At 33.9% G+C, this 22,976-nt stretch overlaps 2 protein-coding genes across 2 annotated transcripts; both read left to right on the forward strand.

Annotated features, from left to right (window-relative positions):
• The first annotated feature begins 234 nt into the window (after nt 1-234).
• Nucleotides 235-6,524, forward strand: LOC109007583 (CLP protease regulatory subunit CLPX1, mitochondrial). The gene is made up of 15 exons (XM_018987331.2): nt 235-1,047; nt 1,528-1,589; nt 2,528-2,628; nt 2,799-2,878; nt 3,048-3,098; nt 3,919-3,993; nt 4,104-4,181; nt 4,384-4,440; nt 4,522-4,592; nt 4,685-4,784; nt 4,937-5,041; nt 5,426-5,488; nt 5,724-5,846; nt 6,000-6,155; nt 6,255-6,524. Exons 1-15 carry the CDS (start codon nt 490-492, stop codon nt 6,324-6,326), a joined length of 1,752 nt encoding a protein of 583 aa, XP_018842876.1. The 5' UTR covers nt 235-489; the 3' UTR covers nt 6,327-6,524.
• A 9,278-nt stretch (nt 6,525-15,802) lies between these two features.
• Nucleotides 15,803-21,078, forward strand: LOC109007585 (E3 ubiquitin-protein ligase SINAT5-like). The gene is made up of 3 exons (XM_018987332.2): nt 15,803-16,476; nt 18,891-19,277; nt 20,363-21,078. Exons 1-3 carry the CDS (start codon nt 16,219-16,221, stop codon nt 20,723-20,725), a joined length of 1,008 nt encoding a protein of 335 aa, XP_018842877.1. The 5' UTR covers nt 15,803-16,218; the 3' UTR covers nt 20,726-21,078.
• Nucleotides 21,079-22,976: the final 1,898 nt, after the last annotated feature.

A 22,976-nucleotide genomic window follows, 5' to 3' on the forward strand; every position in this document is an offset into this window, starting at 1 on the left:
ATGATTCTGATTTTTGATCATCATGAGTGGCTGTGGCATTTTTAACGGAGTGATTAATCTTCTTCTTAGGTGTACTAAAAGGCTAAAAACATTAAAACCGTTGGAGATGGATGTTTCTGTTGATGCTGAACTATGTTGTCTGAATGCCTTTTTAACTGATTTGCTAAAGTCGACGATGCCGTTTTATAATATCTACAGTCTATTCTCGAAACGTCACAGTACCCGACCCTTTCTGTAAAATCAGATATTTTCTCAGAAAATCTTTCATCGGCTGCTTCTCTTTAATCCATTTGCATCTTCAAAATTCTCAACCATACATGGTAATAATCCCATATTCTAAAACACACGATTCCACTCCGATTCTCTTAAAACCCTTTCAGAAAATCTCGTTTTTACACCTTTATGAGCCCCAGATTTCTGATTCTATCAGCTTAAAGTTTTCCCTCACTTTCCTTCGTTTTCTGAGGGAAAGGAAATTCTCGCGGCCCCATGGCTGCTGCGCTCAGATCCAGACCTTCCAAGGAAACGGCTTCATTCTCGGCGGCCCTGTTCCGCTGCTTCATATTTAACCACATGCACGCCGGTCGCGTTGCTAGTTCTCACTGCACTCACCGTACCAAGTGGGATGACCTCTATATGAACACCCCCTACCACTTCACTTCCTTTAAACCCGTGTCATTATGTGGCGAGTTCATCGAAAAGGGTATCCAAGTATCCGACGACAGTCGGAAAATAAGTCAGAGTTGTAATCTTGATAAGAATTCGATGGAGAAATTGAGCACTAAGTGTTGTACCGTACTGAGCTCGGATGGGGACACAAGGGAGGTGTGGTCCGGGGACGGGATGGTGATACGAACGGGCAATTCGAGCTTGCATGCGGTTCGTGGGAGCGGCGGTGCGAGCCCCGGGTCTGGCGGTGGTAGTTTCGGGTCAAGTTCGAAAGATGGGTGCTGGGGAGGGTCCAATGTGGGGAATAGTTTTCCGAAGCCGAAGGAGATCCGTATGGGGCTCGACAAGTTCGTAATCGGGCAGGAGAGGGCCAAGAAGGTGAATTTTGTATACGTTTAGTTGGGTTTGCACGTCAGTTTTAGTTTTTATTATAGAGAGGGCATTGAGTCTATCTCTTTGTTTGTGCTGATAATAGTGTATTTATGATTGTTTGTTGACCTTGGATTTGAAGCTATGCTTTTTCCACTTTTTGGCGTCGTTTGTGTGGACAGCATAAATATGTGTTTTGGAAAAAGTTAAGATGTAGTTTACTTGTGACCATATGGTTCTGTTGTCTATGGTAGCGGCTTTGATTTCTTATATGCGTATATAGAGGAAAGATATTGTTGGTATGTTTATCCGCTAATTTTGAAATGGAAGGGATTGTTGCTGGATTGTGAAACGTGTTTGATGAGTCACTTATGTTTAAGTTTGATGATTAATATCCTTTGGTCGTGATTGTCTATTCCAGTTAATGTTGTCTTCACGTGCAGAAATTATCTTTTTCACAGTTTTCCCAATCGTGTTGCTTCAATACAGGTGCTTGCTGTGTCGGTTTACAATCACTACCAGAGGATATATTATGAGTCCCTTCAAAAGGGGTTAGTTCAATATAACATTTCCTGTCTGAATATATTGTTCTTCCATTTATTTTCTTCTTGTGGGGAAGTGTATTATCCAAAAAACGACATAGAGCAGTGTGGTCGCTAAAGATCAATTCATTCATTGTATAGTCTTAAATTTGGCCAATGTCATGCAAATTAAGATTGTGCAATGAAACTCGGGGGTTTACCGAACAGCCTCATGATTCATACAGTGGGTCATAGGACTTCAGTTTTCTCTAAACTCTACCACTGTTGTGTTTTCAGCCTCTCTTTTCATGTATGTGGTGCCAGAGAACATAAAGATTAATGATTCTGTCATATTTAAGTTAAATGAAAAAGAAACTTAATGTTAACCTAATGCTCAGTCTTATTAAGCATATACAGAGAATCTTCCATGTCAATATCAATGATCTTGTATTGTGTAATAGCTTCATATTGCTACTCTTACGAAAGTTGTTCGTCTATACATTGGGGAAAGCCAAAACACCTGCTTGGTGTCAATACTCCATAGCCAATAAGTATATCATTTCACAATCAATGAAAAGACTTCCTTAAAAAAATAGGAGGTGGATTTGAATTTGTTTTTAAATCTTTATAAATGTATAGTCGTATGCATATTAATATAGTTAATTAAGTTTTGGCATACATTCATGACATTAATTGATACAATCAATGGAATGATTGAAATGATGTACACCCAATTTCACTCATAAAATTGCTATGGAAGAGTGTGTCAATCTACCCACATACTGGGCTTGTAGAAATTGCTTTCTTGACCTCCCTTTATAGGAGTGCTGTTAGGACACCTTTAGATTACCAGGAAAAAATAGCTGGTGTGGGCCATGTTGTGTGCTTTCTGCTGTTCGCTGCAGTTAAACATGGTTGTTAGGTATAGATAATGATATCTAACATGTTGCTAATATTTGGGAAGCTAGGCCAACTGAAGAGTCAAGTGAGAAGGAAGCAGATATAGTGGATGATGATAGAGTGGAACTTGAGAAGAGTAACATCCTTCTAATGGGACCAACGGGCTCAGGTAATTTAGTGTAACCCATACATTTTAGCAATTTGAAGTATGTAGCTTTTGATGTTTCACTATGTTCAAGAATGTTGGTATTTGTCAGTGTTCTGACCACATAAATAACAGAAGGTTTAGTTGATGTTGTACTACTCACTTGTTCTCTTTAAATATTATTTCAAGCACAGGGAAGACATTACTTGCCAAAACTTTGGCCCGCCTTGTGAATGTTCCTTTTGTTATTGCAGATGCAACTACACTGACTCAGGCAAGTTGATGACATTATTCCTTTTGTTTTGTTGCATTTTGTGGATTCAGATTTTCTTTCTTGGTATGAAGTTTATTTGCTATCTGTTAAAGTCATACTACTGTAGTCGAGTATAAATCTTAATGGGGGTTGATTTTGGTTTGACCATGATCTCCTGTTTTATATGCAGGCAGGATATGTTGGGGAAGACGTAGAGTCTGTATTATACAAACTCCTTATGGTAATCCTTTTTTTTATTAGTAAGATAACCTATTTTAATTATGTGCATCATAAGTTTGTGAAAAGCTAACATATCCCAGAAACTCACAGCCTCCCTTCAGTGGCGTATGTACATGTCACTTGTGAATTGTGCTTTCTACTTGCCACGGGAATATACTAACTGTTTCCTCCTCGACTGTGGGCCATTAGTTTGTGCAGGATGGTTGCCATACCTTATTCACTTGTATGTATATTAACTTGTATAGTGATTTCCACAGGACATACCAAACTTTTTGCAATTGGAAATACAAATCTTGAGTCAATATTTTAGCCTGTAAATCTCCAAGTTACATTGAAAGGAAGTGGTTCTTATCTGAGTACCGAGTTATATTCTTTATCTGCGTTAATCATTTTTTTAGGCCTTCACTTTGTACCTCAGCTCCTAGTCAGTCATTATAATATCCTTGAGTCAAGTAACCCAATCTTCCATTTCATCTTTGGGAACCACTTTTGTTGCTCTCTCATGCGGGTGCATGTTGCAGTGGGACTCTGCTATTATATTTAGAAAGTAAAATGTGGGTGCTGCAATAGGAACTTATTTATTGGTACAAGATTTAGTACTATTCTGAGAAATTTTACGGAGAATACAAACCTGGTACTTAGTGGTGCTTTGTTCTGTAATTCCTCAGGTAATATGTGAAAGGCTCTTGCAATGGAGCCACTTCCTTTGTTGCCCTCAAATATAAGCTTGATCTCTATTTGATAAAGTGCTGCTTCACAGCACTTTATGCTTATGAGGGATAAATAGTTATAGGTTATTTAATAGTGCATTCGTATGTCAGGTTGCTGACTATAATGTGGCAGCTGCCCAGCAGGGCATTGTTTATATTGATGAAGTTGACAAGATCACCAAAAAGGTTCCCCTTTCTTTTCCTGTTCAATTCCTTCTCTCACTTTTTTTTTTTTTTTTTTAACTTCCATGCTCTCTTTTTAATGCTTTCTATGTCTTCCAAATTCCACTTTGCAGGCTGAGAGCCTCAATATTAGCAGAGATGTGTCTGGGGAAGGCGTGCAGCAGGCATTACTAAAGATGCTGGAAGGAACGGTAGGTGTAATTTGTAAATGTAAATTGGAGATATGAGTTTATTGACGGTTCCTTGTAAGTTACTCATTGGGCATGATGTTTGTACTCTAGAGGCATTTGTCATGGATGAACATGTAACTAAAATGAATGACCGAATATTTTATTTGGTGGAGTGGGCTTTTACTTATTTATTGTCTGATCCACTAACTTCCATCCGTTTTAGGTTGTCAACGTTCCTGAGAAGGGAGCTCGAAAGCACCCTAGAGGTGAAAACATACAGGTACATGCACTGTTACATTCTTTTCGTAGATCAGGTTAAGATCAGTTTGTAATTATACTTGCTGTTATTGTTTCTTTACAGATTGACACAAAGAACATTCTCTTCATCTGTGGAGGTGCCTTTATTGACTTGGAGAAAACAATCTCAGAAAGGTTAGTCAATATAGAGTCTAGTTTTTGCAGTATTAGTTTTTTGGACTTGAAATGAATAGTAATTACTAGTAATTGTTTTGCATCCACTCAAGGCACCAAGATTCTTCTATTGGGTTTGGTGCTCCAGTACGTGCCAACATGAGAGCTGGTGGTGTTACAGATGCTTCTGTTGCATCATCTTTATTGGAGAGTGTAAGTGCACTCCTGCCTTCCATTAACAAGTAACAGCTTATAGCCTCTTTCTTATATAAAATATTTCTTAACACGAAACCCTACTTTTTTCAACTAGTTTGTTGTAGCAGTTTTAGATATTGACATTCCATGGAAACTGTTGTTTTTGGCAGGTTGAAAGCAGTGACCTCATTTCTTACGGTTTAATACCTGAATTTGTTGGACGATTTCCCATCCTTGTCAGTTTATCGGCTCTAACTGAAAACCAACTTGTACAGGTGACATATTGTACCTTGTTTGTCTTGTGAAAAGAATTGTGTCTCCCAATGGCATTTACTCAAATTTTATGGCATGATAAGGAAGATTGAGAATATACAGATCAGGGAGAGATATTGACACTAGAGAGCTGGACAAACGCACCGCATTAACAACCATATTACATTGTCATCTCCATGGATAAGTTTAGAGGCATCGGGTCTTATCTTTTATTGCATCTTCTTCTTCTTAACTCCATTGGGTTGTACATGGTGGGAAAGTATTTTTTTATGTGATTGGTCCTTTTAATTATACGTATGGAAATGCGATCATTCTGATATTTTCATAGGCATTTATTGTACACAAATAATGTCATTATTAATCCTGCAATAATGTTTGTTTTATAGGTCCTTACAGAGCCAAATAATGCCCTTGGGAAGCAATACAAAAAGATCTTCCAGATGAATGGCGTAAGTATTTCATCTGCAGCCCCTCTTCCTTCATTGTTCATTTTGGGCTCTATTCATCCATTTAAAAAGTTCATTTCTTTCATGTTACAGCTTATAAAAAAATAAAAAAATTCATTGCTTACATGTTTATCCTATCTTTGCTTGTTCACATTAGACTTGCAGAATCCATTGCTCATTCATAGTCTGCAAATGTTATTATTTAGAGCTACATTAGTATAGATTTTACTCTTTTCAGGTCAAGCTGCATCTAACAGAGAATGCCTTGAGATTAATTGCTAGAAAAGCAATCTCTAAAAACACCGGAGCTCGAGGTTTACGGTCAATATTGGAAGATATATTGATGGATGCCATGTACGAGGTGTGTGAATTTTCTGCTTTACAATTTTTCTCTTGGTGTGAAATGGCAATAGATTGCAGTAGCTGTTGCAATTAGGATTGCAACATAATTTTATGGATATACATTATATTCCTCCTTAGAACATTGAAATCATCCCTTTAAATCGTTTTGCAGATTCCCGATGTTAGAACAGGTGATGACATAATAGATGCAGTAGTAATTGATGAAGAGGCTGTAGGATCTGAGGGACGGGGATGTGGAGCAAAGATCCTGTACGGCAAGGGTGCATTGGATCGATATCTTTCACAACAAAAAAGAAAGGATTCAGAGGTGCCTACTCTTATGGCAGAATATATATATCTTAGCTAAGAGTTTTTCATTGCACAAATTTGAAGTGTCTAATAAAGCTTTTATTTGCTTGCTTTTCAGACCGCTGTGGAGGGGACTGATGGAGAACCGGAAGTGGAAATAGAGACTACTCCTATTGTTGTCAGCATGTAATCTTTGGTGTACTTTATTTAGAGTAATGCTGCATACATGTGTTGAGTGTGCAAGCGTCATGCAGCCGCTTTGAAAAAAAGTGAGGTTCACTATTAAAAAATTAATTTTTTTTTATATAGGTTTTATATTTATTCACTTTTTTCAAAGTTATTGCACGACGCTTATACACTCACGACTATAATTATCATTTCTTCTTTATTTATATTCTTATCTTTTGTACATAATAAGTTATGAATTTATTTAACATTTATATAATAAACAAGCAATTGTGCTCCGAATGACTGACTGACTGACAGACAGACACTACTCTTCCAATGGTCTCGTGGCTTTTTATTTGAGTGATTTACCTATAAAGCTACTTAATCGATAAAAGTGATCGATTAAATTTTTATTTATTTTTATTTAATAATTAAAGAAGTGAATAGTAATGAATTAATATATTTTTTTATTTTTTAAAAATATTTAAAATGGTGTAAAAAATAATTAAAACAAAAAATAAAAAAAATAAAAAAAAGTACATTTGCACTAATCGGTACACTTTCCTTCGGTTAAATATCGGAATTTAAAATAAATAATAATATTACTCTTTTTATAAAATTGAGCATCATTATTTACTGCATTAGAGCACTCTCATTAGATTAGTCAAAGTTAAATGACAGTTTTGATGAATGTAAGAGAAATTTAATTTTTGACTATTTCATTCACATAAAATTTCACATTGGAATAACTATTTTTTTATTATATAATAATAAAATAATATAAGATGAATTTAATTTTAGTTATTCACATTAAATCTCTATATTAGATTATATATTTATTCATTATATGGTAATGAATAATTAATAATTTTAAAAATATTTAATTTTTTTAATTATTAATTTATTTAATTTTATTATATTTTACTATTTTACTTATTATATGTTAATTAATAATTATGTTCTTATTAAATTAATATACCATTAAGTCAAATTAATATATTAATTGTGATAAAATATGTGATAGAAAAAAAGGGAGAGAGAAATAATTAATAAAATATGTATTTGATATATGTACAGTAACCTTTAAATTTAGAAAATTTTTTGAAAATTACTGTAGATATTTGAAATTTAATTAATTTAATGTGAGTAGATTTTACTCTTTAATAACTAAATATTCATTAAATTTAACTTTTAACTAATCTAATGAAAATACTCTAATATATATATATATATATATATATATATATATATATATGATGTTTGATGATTGTAAAAGGCATTTGACACCTAAATCGTGGATTAAAAGTTAATATTGTAGAGACCGACCAATTAATTATTCCTGGATTGCCATGTGTCTGTCTGTTGTAGTGTACCAACAAAATTGTGTTCCACTTCCTTTGTTGCATTCGTTTTGACTCTTTCCTCTTTTATCTACACAACAAATCGACAAATTTATAGTTCAGTTTGTTTGTTTTGTTTTTTTTTTTTTAATTATACTGAAAGCAATGGTGATAATGGACGTAGATTTGAACTCTCCAACCAGAATTCTCCTTTAACTTCATGTTCAATCAAAGGGCACTGTACACTGCTAAATGCTGCCCGATGTGATTTCTTCATTCTTATTCGTAAATTGATATGATTTTATATGATTCGTTAAATCTATTTTATGTTAAAAATAATTTTATAATTTGACGTATCATATTAAGTTACGTTACTTTATGTAATTCTTTTATGATTGATGTATTTCTATTTAGATATAGAAGTAAGATGAAACCATCTCATCTTATCTAATTTTAACTAATAATATTATTATTATTTACAAACCATTCCAACTTAACTCAATATCCAAACGGACGCATAACTCCAAATTGAGAATGAATTCATGTGAGGTCATTGTTCTGTATATAAATGAGCAATGATTCAGTAGCAATATCCAATAAATATATAGAAAGAGCAATCATGAAAGAAATAACGTTTTAACACAATCTTTTTCACTTAAAGTCGAGAAAACAAAAAGAAAAAAAAAAAAAAGAAAAGGAAATTGTAAAATGTGAAGCCTCGCTGTCGGTGGTCAGGTGGTGTTGATCAGATGCTGTCCTCTCCATCATTAGTCCATCTGTAACCACTTTTTTGTTTTCTTACAACTAGTCCAGTTAGGATCAAACATAAACAAGGAAGTATATAAAACTTTACTGTCATGTCTTTCTAGAAAGACATGCAAAAAACATCATAAAAATTAAAAAAGAAAAAGATTTAAAATTTTCAAATCCTTTAGGAATATCTAATAAATAGTTTCATAACATTAACCACATTGGTTATGAAATATATGTACATCTATATATATATATATATATATATAGATAGTAATGTTAGAACTACTTTAATATTCCACTATTATATCATTTTGTTGATTTAATAGTATATAATAACTTGAAATCTTTAACAATAAATTATCCAAGGACTGCTAAACCTCTATATCAAGTCAATGAAAGTATAGTTTCTAATGTTTTTCATACACATATATATTATTTAGAATTAAAAAATATATTTTTTTTGGCAATTTTGGTTATGTGCAATAATAATCATCGGCTAATATAGATATTTTTCAAGTGATTATTTTAATTCACAAACAAGATAAATGCAATTAAGTTACAAGGTCATAATAATTCTAGTATTTTGTGCATAGCCACAAATTTAATTGCAAAGTAGATAATCACCTTCTAAAATTCCCCTAAAGTAAATAAAGCAAAGCAAAGAACTCCATTTCTGTCTATTTTTACCAAACAAAGGAAAGAAGGAGGTTAATATATATATATATATATATATATATATTTATATATATATATATGCTATATTATACTTTTAAATCAAAAGAGAGAAAAATATGCAATTTTAAATCTTAAATCACAAGTTGTGATATATCTACAACTCTTTATAATTATTTTACAACTTAATTTATAATCGATCGATGTAATTATGCCACTCCATTAATTAAAAATAACTTCAATTTTATAATTACTTCTCATTTGAAGTAGACTTGTAAAACAGTTATAAAAAAGTCATGAGTTTTATTATTTCTCGAACAAAAAAAAAAAAAAAAAACCCATAATCAATTAATCAAACCATTTTTCTAGACACTAGAAAAACATAAGAAATATGGTAGCAACTTAATAGAGAAATAATATTTACAATCATGGAGTGCATAAACGTTATTCAATCCCTTTGAAAAAAGTGAGTAAATGCATGACTTACATGAAAAAAATTAATTTTTTAATAATAGACTACACTCTTCTTTAAAATAATTACGTAGTATTTACATATTTTACGACTATATATAACATAACTTAATAACGGAAAATCTACTATCACAATCCAGTGAAAACCGGGTATTACCTTAAATAGAAAGCTGACACACCATAATAGATAAAAGTAAAACATAAGGAAAATGCTACATGCCCCGCTGGGGGCTCCTGCTGGGAGCTCCCGCTGGGGCCTGTAGCATTTTTTTATATATATTTTTTAAATTTATTTTTATATAGATATTTTTAATAATTTTAAATATTTTAAAAAATAAAATAAAAATTATAATATTATTTAAAAATATTTTTTTAATTATGAAGTAGAATAAAAATTAATATTTAATGATTTGTATTTTACTTTCTGATTAAGGAAGTGTTTTTTTTTTTTACTTTCTGATTAAGGAAGTGTTTTTTATTGATTTGTTTTTTACTTTCTGATTAAGGAAGTGTTTTTTAATGATTTTTTTTTTTACTTTCTGATTAAGGAAGTGTTTTTTAATGATTTTTTTTTTACTTTCTGATTAAGGAAGTGTTTTTTAATATATTTTTTTTTACTTTCTGATTAAGGAAGTGTTTTTTAATGATATTTTAAATTTATTTTATTTTTTAAAAATATTTATAAGTGTAAAAAAAATCTATATAAAAAATAAATTAAAAAATTACACATAAAAAAGTACATGTTAAGCTCAACAGGAGCCCCCAACGGGGGCTGTAATATGACTATTTTAAATATTTTTAAAAAAAATCATAATATTATTAAAAAATATTTTCTTAATCATGAAGTAAAATAAAAAATTATAAAAAATTATTTTTTTATAATTTTTTATTTTACTTCGTAATTAAGAAAGTATTTTTTAATATATATTTTTTACTTTTGGATTAAAAAAATATTTTCTTAATAATATTTTAATTTAATTTTATTTTTTTTAAAATATTTTAAAATATTAAAAAATCTATATAAAAATTATTTAAATAAAATATATATTAAATAATACTACAACCCAGCGGGAGCCCCCAGCGGGGGCTGTAGCACTACCCAAAACATAAAAACATTGGTGGGTGATTGAGGACCTGGGGTGGCCAAAGGCTACTTTCGAGCTCGACAGAGCCTCCCTGACGTCGATGAGGCGTCAAATTAAAAGGATTCAACGCCAATTTGCTAAATTTGAAAGATTCATGCCAATTTTCCGGATCCAGCACCTTGAAGGCATTGGATTAGGGGTGAGTATTAACTTAGTCGGAGTTGGATTTCCTTAAATCTGACTCTAATTTGTGTAGATTCCGATCCAACTCCGACTCAACTCTGCCCTATCGAAGCAGAGTCAGATTTGAGTTTTCTTTGAGTTTTTTTTTAGTTTCATAGTTAGCCCATTTTAAAATAGAATTTTTGTGGACTTTCAAATATCAAATTTTCTAAAAAATTTAAAACTAAACTAAATCATTTAGTGCTAATTTACTTCTATGCTAGTATCTAACTTATTTTTTATACAAGGTTTATACTATAGTGTCTAATTACATGTTCTTATACTATAGTATTACATGTTATAATATTACACTAGTGTTTAACTTATTTGTAACTTATTTCTACACTAGACTTATTAGTTATTTCTATATAAGACTTATACTATAATGTCTAATTATGTGTTATTATATTTTAGTATATTCGTATATGTGTTATTAACCTATTATACTATAGTTATTTAAATGCAAGTATCTAACTTATTTCTATACTTGATTATATATGGTAGTAATACTATGATGTTTATATATACTAAACTATCATTAGTCTATTTATATTATAGTATAAGTATATTATTTAATAATAATTAGCTCATACTAGTATATATTAAATTTAACTATATAAGTTATAGTTATATATAACTAACTATATAATTATACTAATATACATGATAAATATTATAAATACATATTTTTATAACATATGTACAGTATTGGAGTTAGATTTGGAGTCGAATGATAAAGTTAAAATCGGAGTCGGTCCAATTACACCTACGACTCCGTCGGAGCGAAGTCGAACCGAATCGAATTTTTGAAATTTTGGCCATCCACCAATCCGGCTTTGGACCTGTCGACTCCGGCATTAGAGAGGTGCTAGAATTACCGAATCCGGTTATACGGTAACTTTAGTGACTTTCACTCATGATTGTAACATCCACCGACGTTGATGGGAGTTACCACTCCAAAGTCCAAGATATGGTCGGACTAAATTTATCTTGTGATTTTTTTGAGATATTTCTTGGGGGTGGTAGCCGCCACCTCGAGTGTCGGCCGATATGGTGTATGAAAACTATCTTTAAAATAAATAGCATTAAGGATTATATTTTAGGGTTTAAGAGTGTCATTTTAATATGACATAATTGAGCCTATTGTAAAATGATTGAAACGTTGAGGTGGCGAGCCAGGCTTTCATGGTGTAAGATCTAGGTTTTACTACACCAATCCTGATAGCAACACCTCACATTTACTAATCGGGAGGTGCTGATAGTCGGCGTTGGGTGTAAAGCCCATGTCTTTATACCCTCCAATCCTAACTCATCATCTTAACATCTTAAAAAGAAAAATTTTAGTTATCAGTTACTATTTACTCTTATATTCTAAATTTATTTTCATAGAATATAGATGTATTTTTTATAAGGTGTGGGGGTGTAAGGTAATAAATAGTGACTTATTAGAAGAATTTTTTTTTTAAATTCTATAATAAGCTCAACTATACTAAATTAGTTATTTAAAAAAAAAAACAAAAACCTTAAAATATAAATCTTAAGCTTTTTAAACATCTTAATGTTAATTGCTTTTTAAAACAATCGCTTGACATCATTATGATCGCCCTCTTCTCAAGAGATGATTAAAATAATAATAATTAAAAAATAAATGTGGCCACTGATTACAATTGCCACCCTGAGTGGTGGCCGATACTGCTGAAAAAATTCTAATGGCAATAAGGTCGGATCCAGCCCTAGAATGCATAGATCCAACCTTGGAATGACTAGATCCAATCGGACCCGACACCTAGGCTAGATTTGGTGCCACCACGACTCCAAGTTTGGAAGATCTAGTTGGATTTGCCACATTTGATGCCACCTAGATGCCTAGGTGGCGCTGGACTAAGGCGATTTGACACCAATCCAAGTCAGAGAAAAAGCCCAAGCCATGGCAACCAGGGAGTAGTTTTCACTCGCATATCCCATGCACATACGTCATCTACTTCCATTACGGTTTCCAACAGCGTGTATATAGAGCAACCATTCATTGAGATCACACCACCTGCACAACAGTTTCTTCCATGTCACACGTTCCATACCCCACGTCTCCCGTCGTTGCCTCCCAACACCTGCTAGCACAGCCTCACACAGTTGCTTCACGGAGTCATCTTTGCACCTCCTGTGCCATCCAAAAACCACATGATTGGAAATCCACGTACATCGTAGTCGTCTGCTACACCCTTGAATAGTCGCTCGAACCACCATAGAGCAGCCCCGCCGCACTACCAACCCCGTATGTTCAAGCCATCCTAAACAGCCAAAGACTGCACCTTTTAGCCACTGTCGCAAGTCCGCCGTGTTCCCTCTGATCAACCACCGTGCAACAACAACCTCCACAAAGTCGCCTACGCCTCCGTGCCCAGCCACTGAAAAATCTGGACTGTGTGCTCTGTTTGCACCACACTGAAACAGGGGAAGTGCTTGCCACCGTGAGCCATGTTGCTATCCCTACTCGAAGTCACCACACTGCACAGAAAGTGCTGCCAGGAACCCCACGCCACCCCAAGCCGCTGTTGATACCTCTCGGTAAGCTCACACCGTGCCCACGGTTTCATCTCCGCCTCTCCCTCTTTTTCTCACATTCTTGGGCTCTCTCTTTCTCTCTCGTGTTCAGCCACTCAGCTCAACGAATTCTACGCTGCACCACCCTCAGCTAGCTTCCGCCGCGTCTCTATGCTCCATGCCTAATGTCAACTTCGACGGAGTGCTCAATCACACAGGGCCTTTGTTTCTGGTCTCTTGCTTGGATAGGTACAGCCGCACAGTATTTACAAGTCTGTCATTAAAGCCCACGAGCTTAACTCGTGTTGGGCTTATTTTTGGTTAAGCCTTGATTTATTTCAAAAGCTTGTTAATATTTTAGAGTGTTTTGGACTTAATTTGTAATTTTTTTTTTTCATCACGAGCTTAGTTTTATATTGGACATTGATGAAATTAGAAAGCGATGATATTTTAGGGTTAAGAAAATTTTTAGGTTTTTTGAGAAATTAAAATAAGTATTTTGGGTGTAAATATGAGGTGACTGTTCAATTAAAGATTTACTCAAGCTACATGATTTTTGTTATTAGGTGACGATTGTTATTCCCTTAATGCTATTGTGAGGAAATTTTGAGAAGTTAAGAAGTCCAAGTAAGCGGGGTTTCTATACTAGACTTTGCATAAAAATAAAATAGGTTGATGTTGATTTTTGAAAAATATGCATATTTTGTTATGAAAAGAAATATGAAACGACTTCATTTATTTGTTCTGCATTACTCATGAAATTCTCTATAAGAATAAATTATTTTCTAGCATGACTGGTGTAGATATGAGCTTATTTTTGACATTCTGTTATTGAATTGAGAAAAATGAGCAAATATGAAAATTTGATAATTTTTGAATGTGACGCGAAGATGTTCTGAATCTGTTTTGGAAAATGTGAAATGATCTGAATTTCAATACTCTGTTTTGATATGATGTGACATCTGAAAAACCTTTGGCATGACTTTCTGATTCTGTTCTGACTCTGATTCTAATTCTGTTCTGACTCTGATTCTGGTTTTGATATGGTGATTCTGATTTTGTTTTGCTCTGATATGTTGCCCTATCATGGGATATAATAGTGACCTTTGACCCTATTAAAGGATATAATAGTGACATATGGTCCTGTAACGGGATATAATAGTGACCTCTGGCTTTATCACGGGATATAATAGTGACTTTTGGTCCTATCACGAGATATAATAGTGGTATTTGTTCTGAGTGCAATCGCTCTGGCAACATGGTGGTTTATGTTTTGCTTGGCTATCCACAGAGTGCACAACCCTACCATAGGAGTTAAACATGGTCTCTATTATGAAATGATGCTCTAATATGATAAGATGAAAATATTCGGTCATGTTGTGCCAAATGTGTCTTTGAATATGAACAGTTTGAAATGTTGCTTTGATTTTATGATAATATGTATTTTTGATATTTGCATATTGAAAATGAAATGTTTTGTTTCTGCATTTTGAATTTTATGGAAATGCTCATGTTTACATATTAGCATATATTTCTTGTTTACTGAGTTGTTGATAACTTACCTCTTATCTCTACAATATTTTTTAGATAATTTTGATGATTCAGCTAGAGAACAAGAGTAGGAAGTTTTAGCAAAATGTGAGGATCATAGAGGAATAAGTGTCATTTGGTACAAGTATTTATTGGGTCATGTTTAGTATAGCTATTTTTTTCGGCTATTTTGGTATGTTAAGTTATTGATATTTTTTAGTCTTTGGTGAATTTTTGATTTATTTTATTGAGGATTTCCTTTAGTGTCTCTATGGAGGAATATTGATATTTGGATTGAACATTTTATGGTGTTTCTGGTTTATATATATAATTGTGCCATCGAAGAGAATATTCAATATTAGGAGCTAACTCTCCAGACCTTTGGGATTGAGGCGTTATAAGTAGGATTTTAATTCTATATGAGTAGACTAGCTCGTTTGGACACTTTGAATATTTCATAATTTTGTAAATAATAGTAAAATTATTTGAATTAAGATGTTTTATTAGATTTTGAAAAATGAGATAAAAAGTTAAATAAAAATATTATGAAGTTAAAAATTGTTTGAATATAATTTTTTAATATTATTCTTGTTTTGAATTTTGAAAAATTATATTATTTTTATATTTGGATAATGATTATGTAATGAAAAACTTGATGATTTAAAATTAAAAAATATTTTATATTAGAGTAATGTTTAAAAATAAAATTATAAGAAGTTTTGAGAATATTAAGAATTATGCATTTTATCCACGTGTCCAAACGTCCACTTGTTGGTATATTGAACAGAAAACTGATGAACTGAATAGTGATGAGAGAACCGAGTTTACAACGGGTCCTTGTTGTAAAATTTTCCTTAATAATCGTGGGATGGAATTTCTCTATCAAAACGGTCACCCCCCGTCTTTCTCTGTCTCTGTGAGAGAACAGCTTCCTTTTTCTTTCTTCACAGTTTCACATCCCCCCTCGCCCTTTTTTGTTTATTTTGTTTTCGGGGGGTTTTTTCCCCATAGAGAGAGAGAGAGAGAGAGAGAGGGGGGGAGTGGAATTGTTCCCTCGGAAGCCATCCAACAGACCATTCCATTCCATCCAAGGTCGATGCTCTTCCCAGTCTTCCCACCCTCCTCTTTTCCTCTTTCCTCTAAATTTTCTCAAGAAAACAAAGGAAAATTGTTGGAGTGTAAGAGAAATTGAGGGAAATCGAGGGAAGAGGAAAACCTCAGAAATCTGTTGGTTTTTTCTTTTTATTTTTTGGGGGGGAGGGCGGGAGGGGATCTGATTAGTGGGGATTTCTCGGTCGGGATGGATTTGGACAATATTGAGTGCGTTTCGTCATCGGATTTGGATGAGGATGAGATCCACCACCACCAGCAACAGCACCATGGTCTTCATCCACATCCTCACCATCACTCCGAATTTTCTTCCTCCAGGCCTCGCAATGGCAACAACGTTAATAGCATTAACATTGTGGGTCCCACGGTGATTGCACCGGCCACCAGCGTCCACGAATTGCTTGAATGCCCTGTCTGTACCAATTCCATGTACCCACCAATCCACCAGGTCTGTTTGTCCTCTCTCTGTTAAAGTGTTTTCAAATTTTGTGTGGTTTTGCATGTGTTTTCCTCGTATGATTTTCTGGTTTGGTTGTTGGAAAATCTTTTGTTGGGATTTGTTCGTAGATTTTGACGGAGATCGATCTGGTTGGGGATGGAGTGGATTTGTAGGATTAGGATTGCTTTTGAAAAAAAAATAATTGGGATGTTTCATAATCTGGTAGAAAGTTGTTTGGGGGATTAGTGCTGGAGATTGGCGACTTTGGGATGGGTTTGAGTGGAATTTATGTGGGCCTGAGTTTTGAAGGATTTGCTGGTTAGATGATTGTTGATTGACTAGATATGGGTTTTGAGTTTCTGGGTGGGTGTTTCTTTATCACGCCATAGATTGTTTTGGGATGAATGTAGAAAGTTATATAAACAATGGTTAGCTGTAGATTTATAATTAGTTATGGAATATGCATAGAGGACAATGGTTTTTATTTGGATAATTATAGAGGACAATGTTTATTAGACTGATGAATCAAACCTTTTTTTTTTTTTGATCGGTAAACAAATTTTTATTGATCAAAAGGGAGACAAAGAGTGTCCAAGTACACGGGACATATACATGAACACGATCACAATGTCTAGCTTAGAGATACAAGAAACTCATGAAAAGACCTGCCATGAAAATCAATTACAATCGACCAATGGAGTAAAGTATTGAAAAACAAAATTCTAAGCTCTTCCATTGATCTTTCTTGATCTTCAAAGCATCTTGCATTCCGCTCCCTCCAAATGCACCACCATAGACAAATAGGTAACATCTTCCATATGGATGCAATTTGAGTGTTGCCCCTAATACCTCTCCAAGAGGCTAAAAAATCACACACCCTTTCCGGCATCACCCACGCTAATCCCACCCGTGCTAAGACATCTGTCCATAAAGTCATGGCAACCTCACAATGTAGTAATAGATGGTCAACGGATTCACCACTCTTCTTACACATGTAACACCAATTTATAGCGATAATGCCACGTTTCCTTAGGTTATCTATGGTAAGAATCTTCCCCAAAGATGCTGTCCATACAAAAAAAGCTGCCTTTAGAGGTGCCTTTGTCTTCCAAATGCTTTTCCATGGGAACGGGACTGAGTTGTGCAAGTTTAAGGAATGGTAGAAAGAGCGAGCCGTGAACACTCCCTTCTTAGATGGATGCCAACATATCTTGTCTTCTCCTTCCCCCGACACACTAGTGGAATACACAAAATCAAAAAAGGCCGAAAGGTCGTCCATCTCCCAATCTTTCGGGATTTGTTTGTACTTGTTTGTACTTTGCTTTTCGCATGGATATTTGTACATGGTAAGAGGTTATCGTTGAAAATAAATTGCCCTTCTTTTAAGTAATTAGGACTTGTAAACCACTAAAATCATTTGAAGTGACTTTTAGGTAACCGTGGTTTTCAACAAAGGGAGGGTCTAAAGTCCAGAACAAGGAATTGCTGGTCATTTTGTCTTGGTCATCTGATTAGGTCCAGTGCAGGTCATAAACACCTGTGTGGAGCTTATATATAATTTATTGAGTTGAGGGGTGTCAATAGAAATTTTATCTTGGCTCGCGTGAGTAGCTGATCATGTTGGTTTTCACCACTTCATTCCTACTTCCTATAATTTCTTGGGTCTTGTTTGTTCATTTGGCAGAATGGAATTTGAAATCTATTGCTTATTAGATATGCCTCTTAAATGTTTTTAGCTGCAAGCCATAGAGAGGATTTGAAATCAGTGGTTGGCTTTGGTGCTGTTTGTGTATATTAGCAGTTTTTGGCATTGCACTTTTGCATGGAGGACCGAAGGTTTGATAAGTTGATAGTTGATGACATGTTTATATAGCTTTCTGGGGAAGACACTATTTGTTGGTAACTATTGGAGCTTGTCCCCTGGGTATGCTGAAGTTGTTGAGTGTTCATGACATTTTGGCTTTGGGGAGAAAAAAATGATATCTAAAGTAGGGAGGACAGCAGTTATTGAAGATTTTCTTATGCAAACTATGGATAATCATTAAAAAAAAGGTCAAGATTGCATATAACCAGTTGGCACCAGTTGACTTCTGAAGTATGGCTAATTTTCTGCAATAATTATCTCCTTTAAGCAGTGAAGTTGATAATTGGAGCACTTGGGGCATTGGTCAGTGTTTACTTCGTTCCGTTTTCTCTTTTTTTAACCAAACGTTTTTCACTATATAGTTCTATCTTGTTGATCGGATGGAAATTTATGATATTGTATCTCTTCTTAGTTTCCCCCCTGATTTCTACCCATGTCAATTTCATAATGAAAAACTGATCGGTTTTTTCTTCAATGATGGTATATTCATCTTTGAATATTCTAAGTTTGTAGGTCTTAGAATGAGCTCCTTTTCTAATAGCTACTACCTTTTATGCAGTGCCACAATGGACACACTCTCTGCTCTACCTGTAAAACGAGGGTACATAACCGGTGCCCCACTTGTAGACAAGAGCTTGGAGACATTAGGTGTTTAGCCTTGGAGAAGGTGGCCGAGTCACTTGAACTACCTTGCAAGTATTACTCCTTGGGATGCCCAGAAATATTTCCTTACTACAGCAAGCTGAAACATGAGGCAATGTGTAACTTCAGACCATATAATTGCCCATATGCTGGATCAGAGTGCTCTGTTGTTGGGGATATCCCTTTCCTCGTTGCTCATTTGAGGGATGATCACAAGGTGGACATGCACACAGGATGCACATTCAACCATCGTTACGTGAAGTCCAATCCGCGGGAAGTAGAGAATGCCACTTGGATGCTCACAGTAAGTGTGATGATGGTATTTAGATTCTTTGGTGGGATTTTCCATAATTACTAACTTGCCTCCTTACTTGTTTTTCAATGATGCCGTATGAATCTAGTTTTGCGGAAATAGTTATGGGACCTATATTCCATACAAAGTTCTCATCAAAGAAATTATGTACTAATTGGAGAGGAATCTTTTATGATCATTCTTTAGAGGACATTTTGAGGCATGCTGAAATGCATTACATGCTTTGTGTCTGTTATTTGCTTCAGGTAGCAATCTTTTTGTGTCGCTCAAAAAATGTAATGACGTACAAAATTAAAAGGAAAATGGGTCAAGATTTTTATTTCACGACTTGTCAAAAAAGAAATGATTAATGTCATCCTTGAATTATCAATTGAACCTTAAGGGGTGGCGTAGTGGTTCTGGGGCTAGCCGTATAAACACTACCGACACTTCTTAAATATTACTCTACTGTCACCATTTGATTAATAATTACTCGCATGGTATTCAATACGTATTATAATCTTGACATGGAACAATAGTTTCTCACGAACTTGCAACATATAGAAAACTTTAGCATGTATGCTAGGGACCATAATATATTTATATATACTTGTGCCATTTTTATTAAATAATGAATTCATGTATATTCTGACCTTATGACATAAGCATGTGCCTAACATGCGTCATGCCAATACAATAAGGATATGTATAAATAATGTCAATTAAACAGCAATTGTTGAAATACTAAAGAGAATTGAAAAGTGCTTAAATCAGGATCTTCTAGCTCCATTAAATAGTTTATCTAGTCTATTAGAGATTTGTATAAATTTCTTTGATAGATTATGACTAAACATGCATTCTATTATTTCTTTGTTTAGATTCTTTTTTTGTTGTATTTATATAAACATATTAGGTTGACTGAAACTTAGAACTCCACTAATTTATGCTTATTTATCTGACTAGTTTTTTCTGGAAAAAAAATACCCTGAGCAACCCTGAGCTTCAGATTCTGGCTTTCATTTGAACAGCTGCCTTTGTACCAGTTCAATCTGCCTAATTAGCTGAATCTCACTACTTTGACTGCTCTATTTTTTTAGGTTTTTCATTGTTTCGGTCAATACTTCTGCCTTCACTTTGAAGCCTTCCAGCTTGGCATGGCCCCTGTTTACATGGCATTCCTCCGTTTCATGGGTGATGAAAACGAGGCTCGGAACTATACTTATAGCCTTGAGGTTGGGGCAAATGGCAGGAAACTCATATGGGAAGGTACACCACGAAGTATCCGAGATAGCCACCGGAAGGTCAGGGACAGCCATGATGGTCTCATTATCCAAAGAAACATGGCTCTCTTCTTCTCTGGTGGGGATAGAAAAGAGCTGAAGCTGAGAGTTACTGGAAGAATATGGAAGGAACAACAAAATTCAGATGCCGGTGCGTGCATACCGAACCTCTGTAGCTGAGAAGATGATTTTGAAGGCATCAATTTTTCTGTTCGAGACGCAATTGTGTTGTAACTGCTCCCATTTTTCTGGTATGTTGTAATGGATGAAAGTATCAAAGGAGTCCTGGAAGATTTAGCTTCTTTCAATTGTATGATAAGCTACCTCTTCTTCCTTTACCACTTCCTTGTAAACATGGTTGAATTACCTGCCTCTAGACCAAGAAGACTACAAGTTGTAGTTGTGTCTTGTGAATATAAACTAGACACGCTAGGTATTGAAGTTGTTTCCTTGTTTTGAACTGTTTGTATGGCGCCATGGGATACACATCATTATTTTACTAAATTGTGAGAAATGTTAGAGATACTTATAAAGCTTCCGGTGCACCCAAACCCCTAGGATTGGCTCAAGTGGTAGGGCCTTAGGTTGGTTTGAATAGTGAGTTGAGTTAAGATGAAAGTTGAAAATTGAATAAAATATTATTAGAATATTATTTTTTAGTATTATTATTATTTTGGGATTTGAAAAAGTTTTGTTTATTGTATTTTATGTGAGAATTTGTGAAAGTTGTAATGATGAGATGAGATGAGTTGAGACTAAAGTTAAAAAGTTGAATAAAATATTGTTAGAATATATTTTTCAATATTATTTTTGTTTTGAGATTTGAAAAAGTTGAATTGTTTATTTTATTTTGTATGAGAATTTGATAAAATTGTAATTATGAGATGAGATGAGTTGAGTTGTATCCTGAAAACAAATTAGGCCTAAATTCTCAATCCAAACTGAGTTTTGTTTTCGCAAATGAGATGAGATGCGTTGAGATTAAAATAAAAAGTTAAATAAAATATTGTTAGAATATATTTTTTTAATATGATTTTTATTTTTAAAATTTGAAAAAATTGAATTATTTATTTTATTTTATGTGAAAATTTAAAAAAATTATAATAATTAGATGAGAGATGAGATGAATTGTGAAAAGAAAAATTTTAAACATAAGCCCTACACTCTTGCACACTATTTAAAAATATATGATTGTATATTTCACAAAATATGTTTCATGAAATATGAGGATAAAATGATAAAATTATATGTTTTTAAGTGGTATGCAGAGTATGAGAATCAATGTGTATTTTCTTGTATACTCATTCCCGCCGTAATCTCTTTTTACAATTCTTGGCTCTATCTCGAGGGCCATATGGGCTTTTTACAATTGTGGGCTTTACAACTATATACAATTATAATTAACTTCTAATTCAAAGATCCAACTGACTGAGCCCATCCCAACTTCGGCCCATACAGTCCACGATTGGCATAAATTGCCCTAACCCTTATTCGGATGAATCTGAGGCGATGCTGGCAACTGAGTCGGTAAGCAACTTCCCTAATCCTTTGGATCACTTGGAAAGGGCCATAGATACATGGAAGCAGTGGTCCTGTTAGGGGTGTAAATCGGTTGGTCCGGTCCGAGGGTGATGTCCATCATTTTTTTTGGATGGGACTGAACATCCATAGGGACCGGACCATATCGGTAGCTATCGGTCCGGTTGGTTCTGCCCAATTTTTTTATTTTTTTCGAATAAATTAATAAAGAAAATTTATTTAAATTACTAAATTAAAATTAAGCGAATTATTAATGTGAATTAATTAATTACATTAATATTAATTTGTAATTACAATTTACATATTTAAAATTTTATATTATAAATGGTGATATATTAGATGAAAATTACATAATTAATTATACAATTATTATATAAATAATATATATAAAAAATATTTTTTTATTTGACTATTCAGTCGGTCTGGGGTGAAAAATCCCACCTCGGGACCGGACCAAAAGCTTTCGATCTTTCTATTTCATGGACTGAGATCGACTGGTCTTAGTCTTAGTCTAGTCTGGAACAAACCAGTCAGTTTGGTTTGGAACAAACCAGTCGATTAGGTTGGTTTCTTCGGTCCAGACCGACCAATTTTCGGCCCTAGATGCTATTATACAGAAGACTATTGGTATGACTGCAACCAAAGGTAAAACCAATCCCCTTCTACAAAAGTTTGTTCCTTTCTCTTTAAATCAGCAAATGTTTTCATCCGATCTTGTGCACGATGTAGGTTATCTTTCAATAAACGAAACATTTGATCCAATGTTTTGAATACCGTATTGGAAGTCATACCGGTCAAGGCACTGTAATGAAATATTTCGGTACCGGTACCGTTTCGTGTATCATTTCGGGATAGTCAATATATGAATAAATTATATATATAAATATATATA

Source organism: Juglans regia, chromosome 16, assembly GCF_001411555.2.
Source record: "Juglans regia cultivar Chandler chromosome 16, Walnut 2.0, whole genome shotgun sequence".
Classification (NCBI taxonomy): domain Eukaryota; kingdom Viridiplantae; phylum Streptophyta; class Magnoliopsida; order Fagales; family Juglandaceae; genus Juglans; species Juglans regia.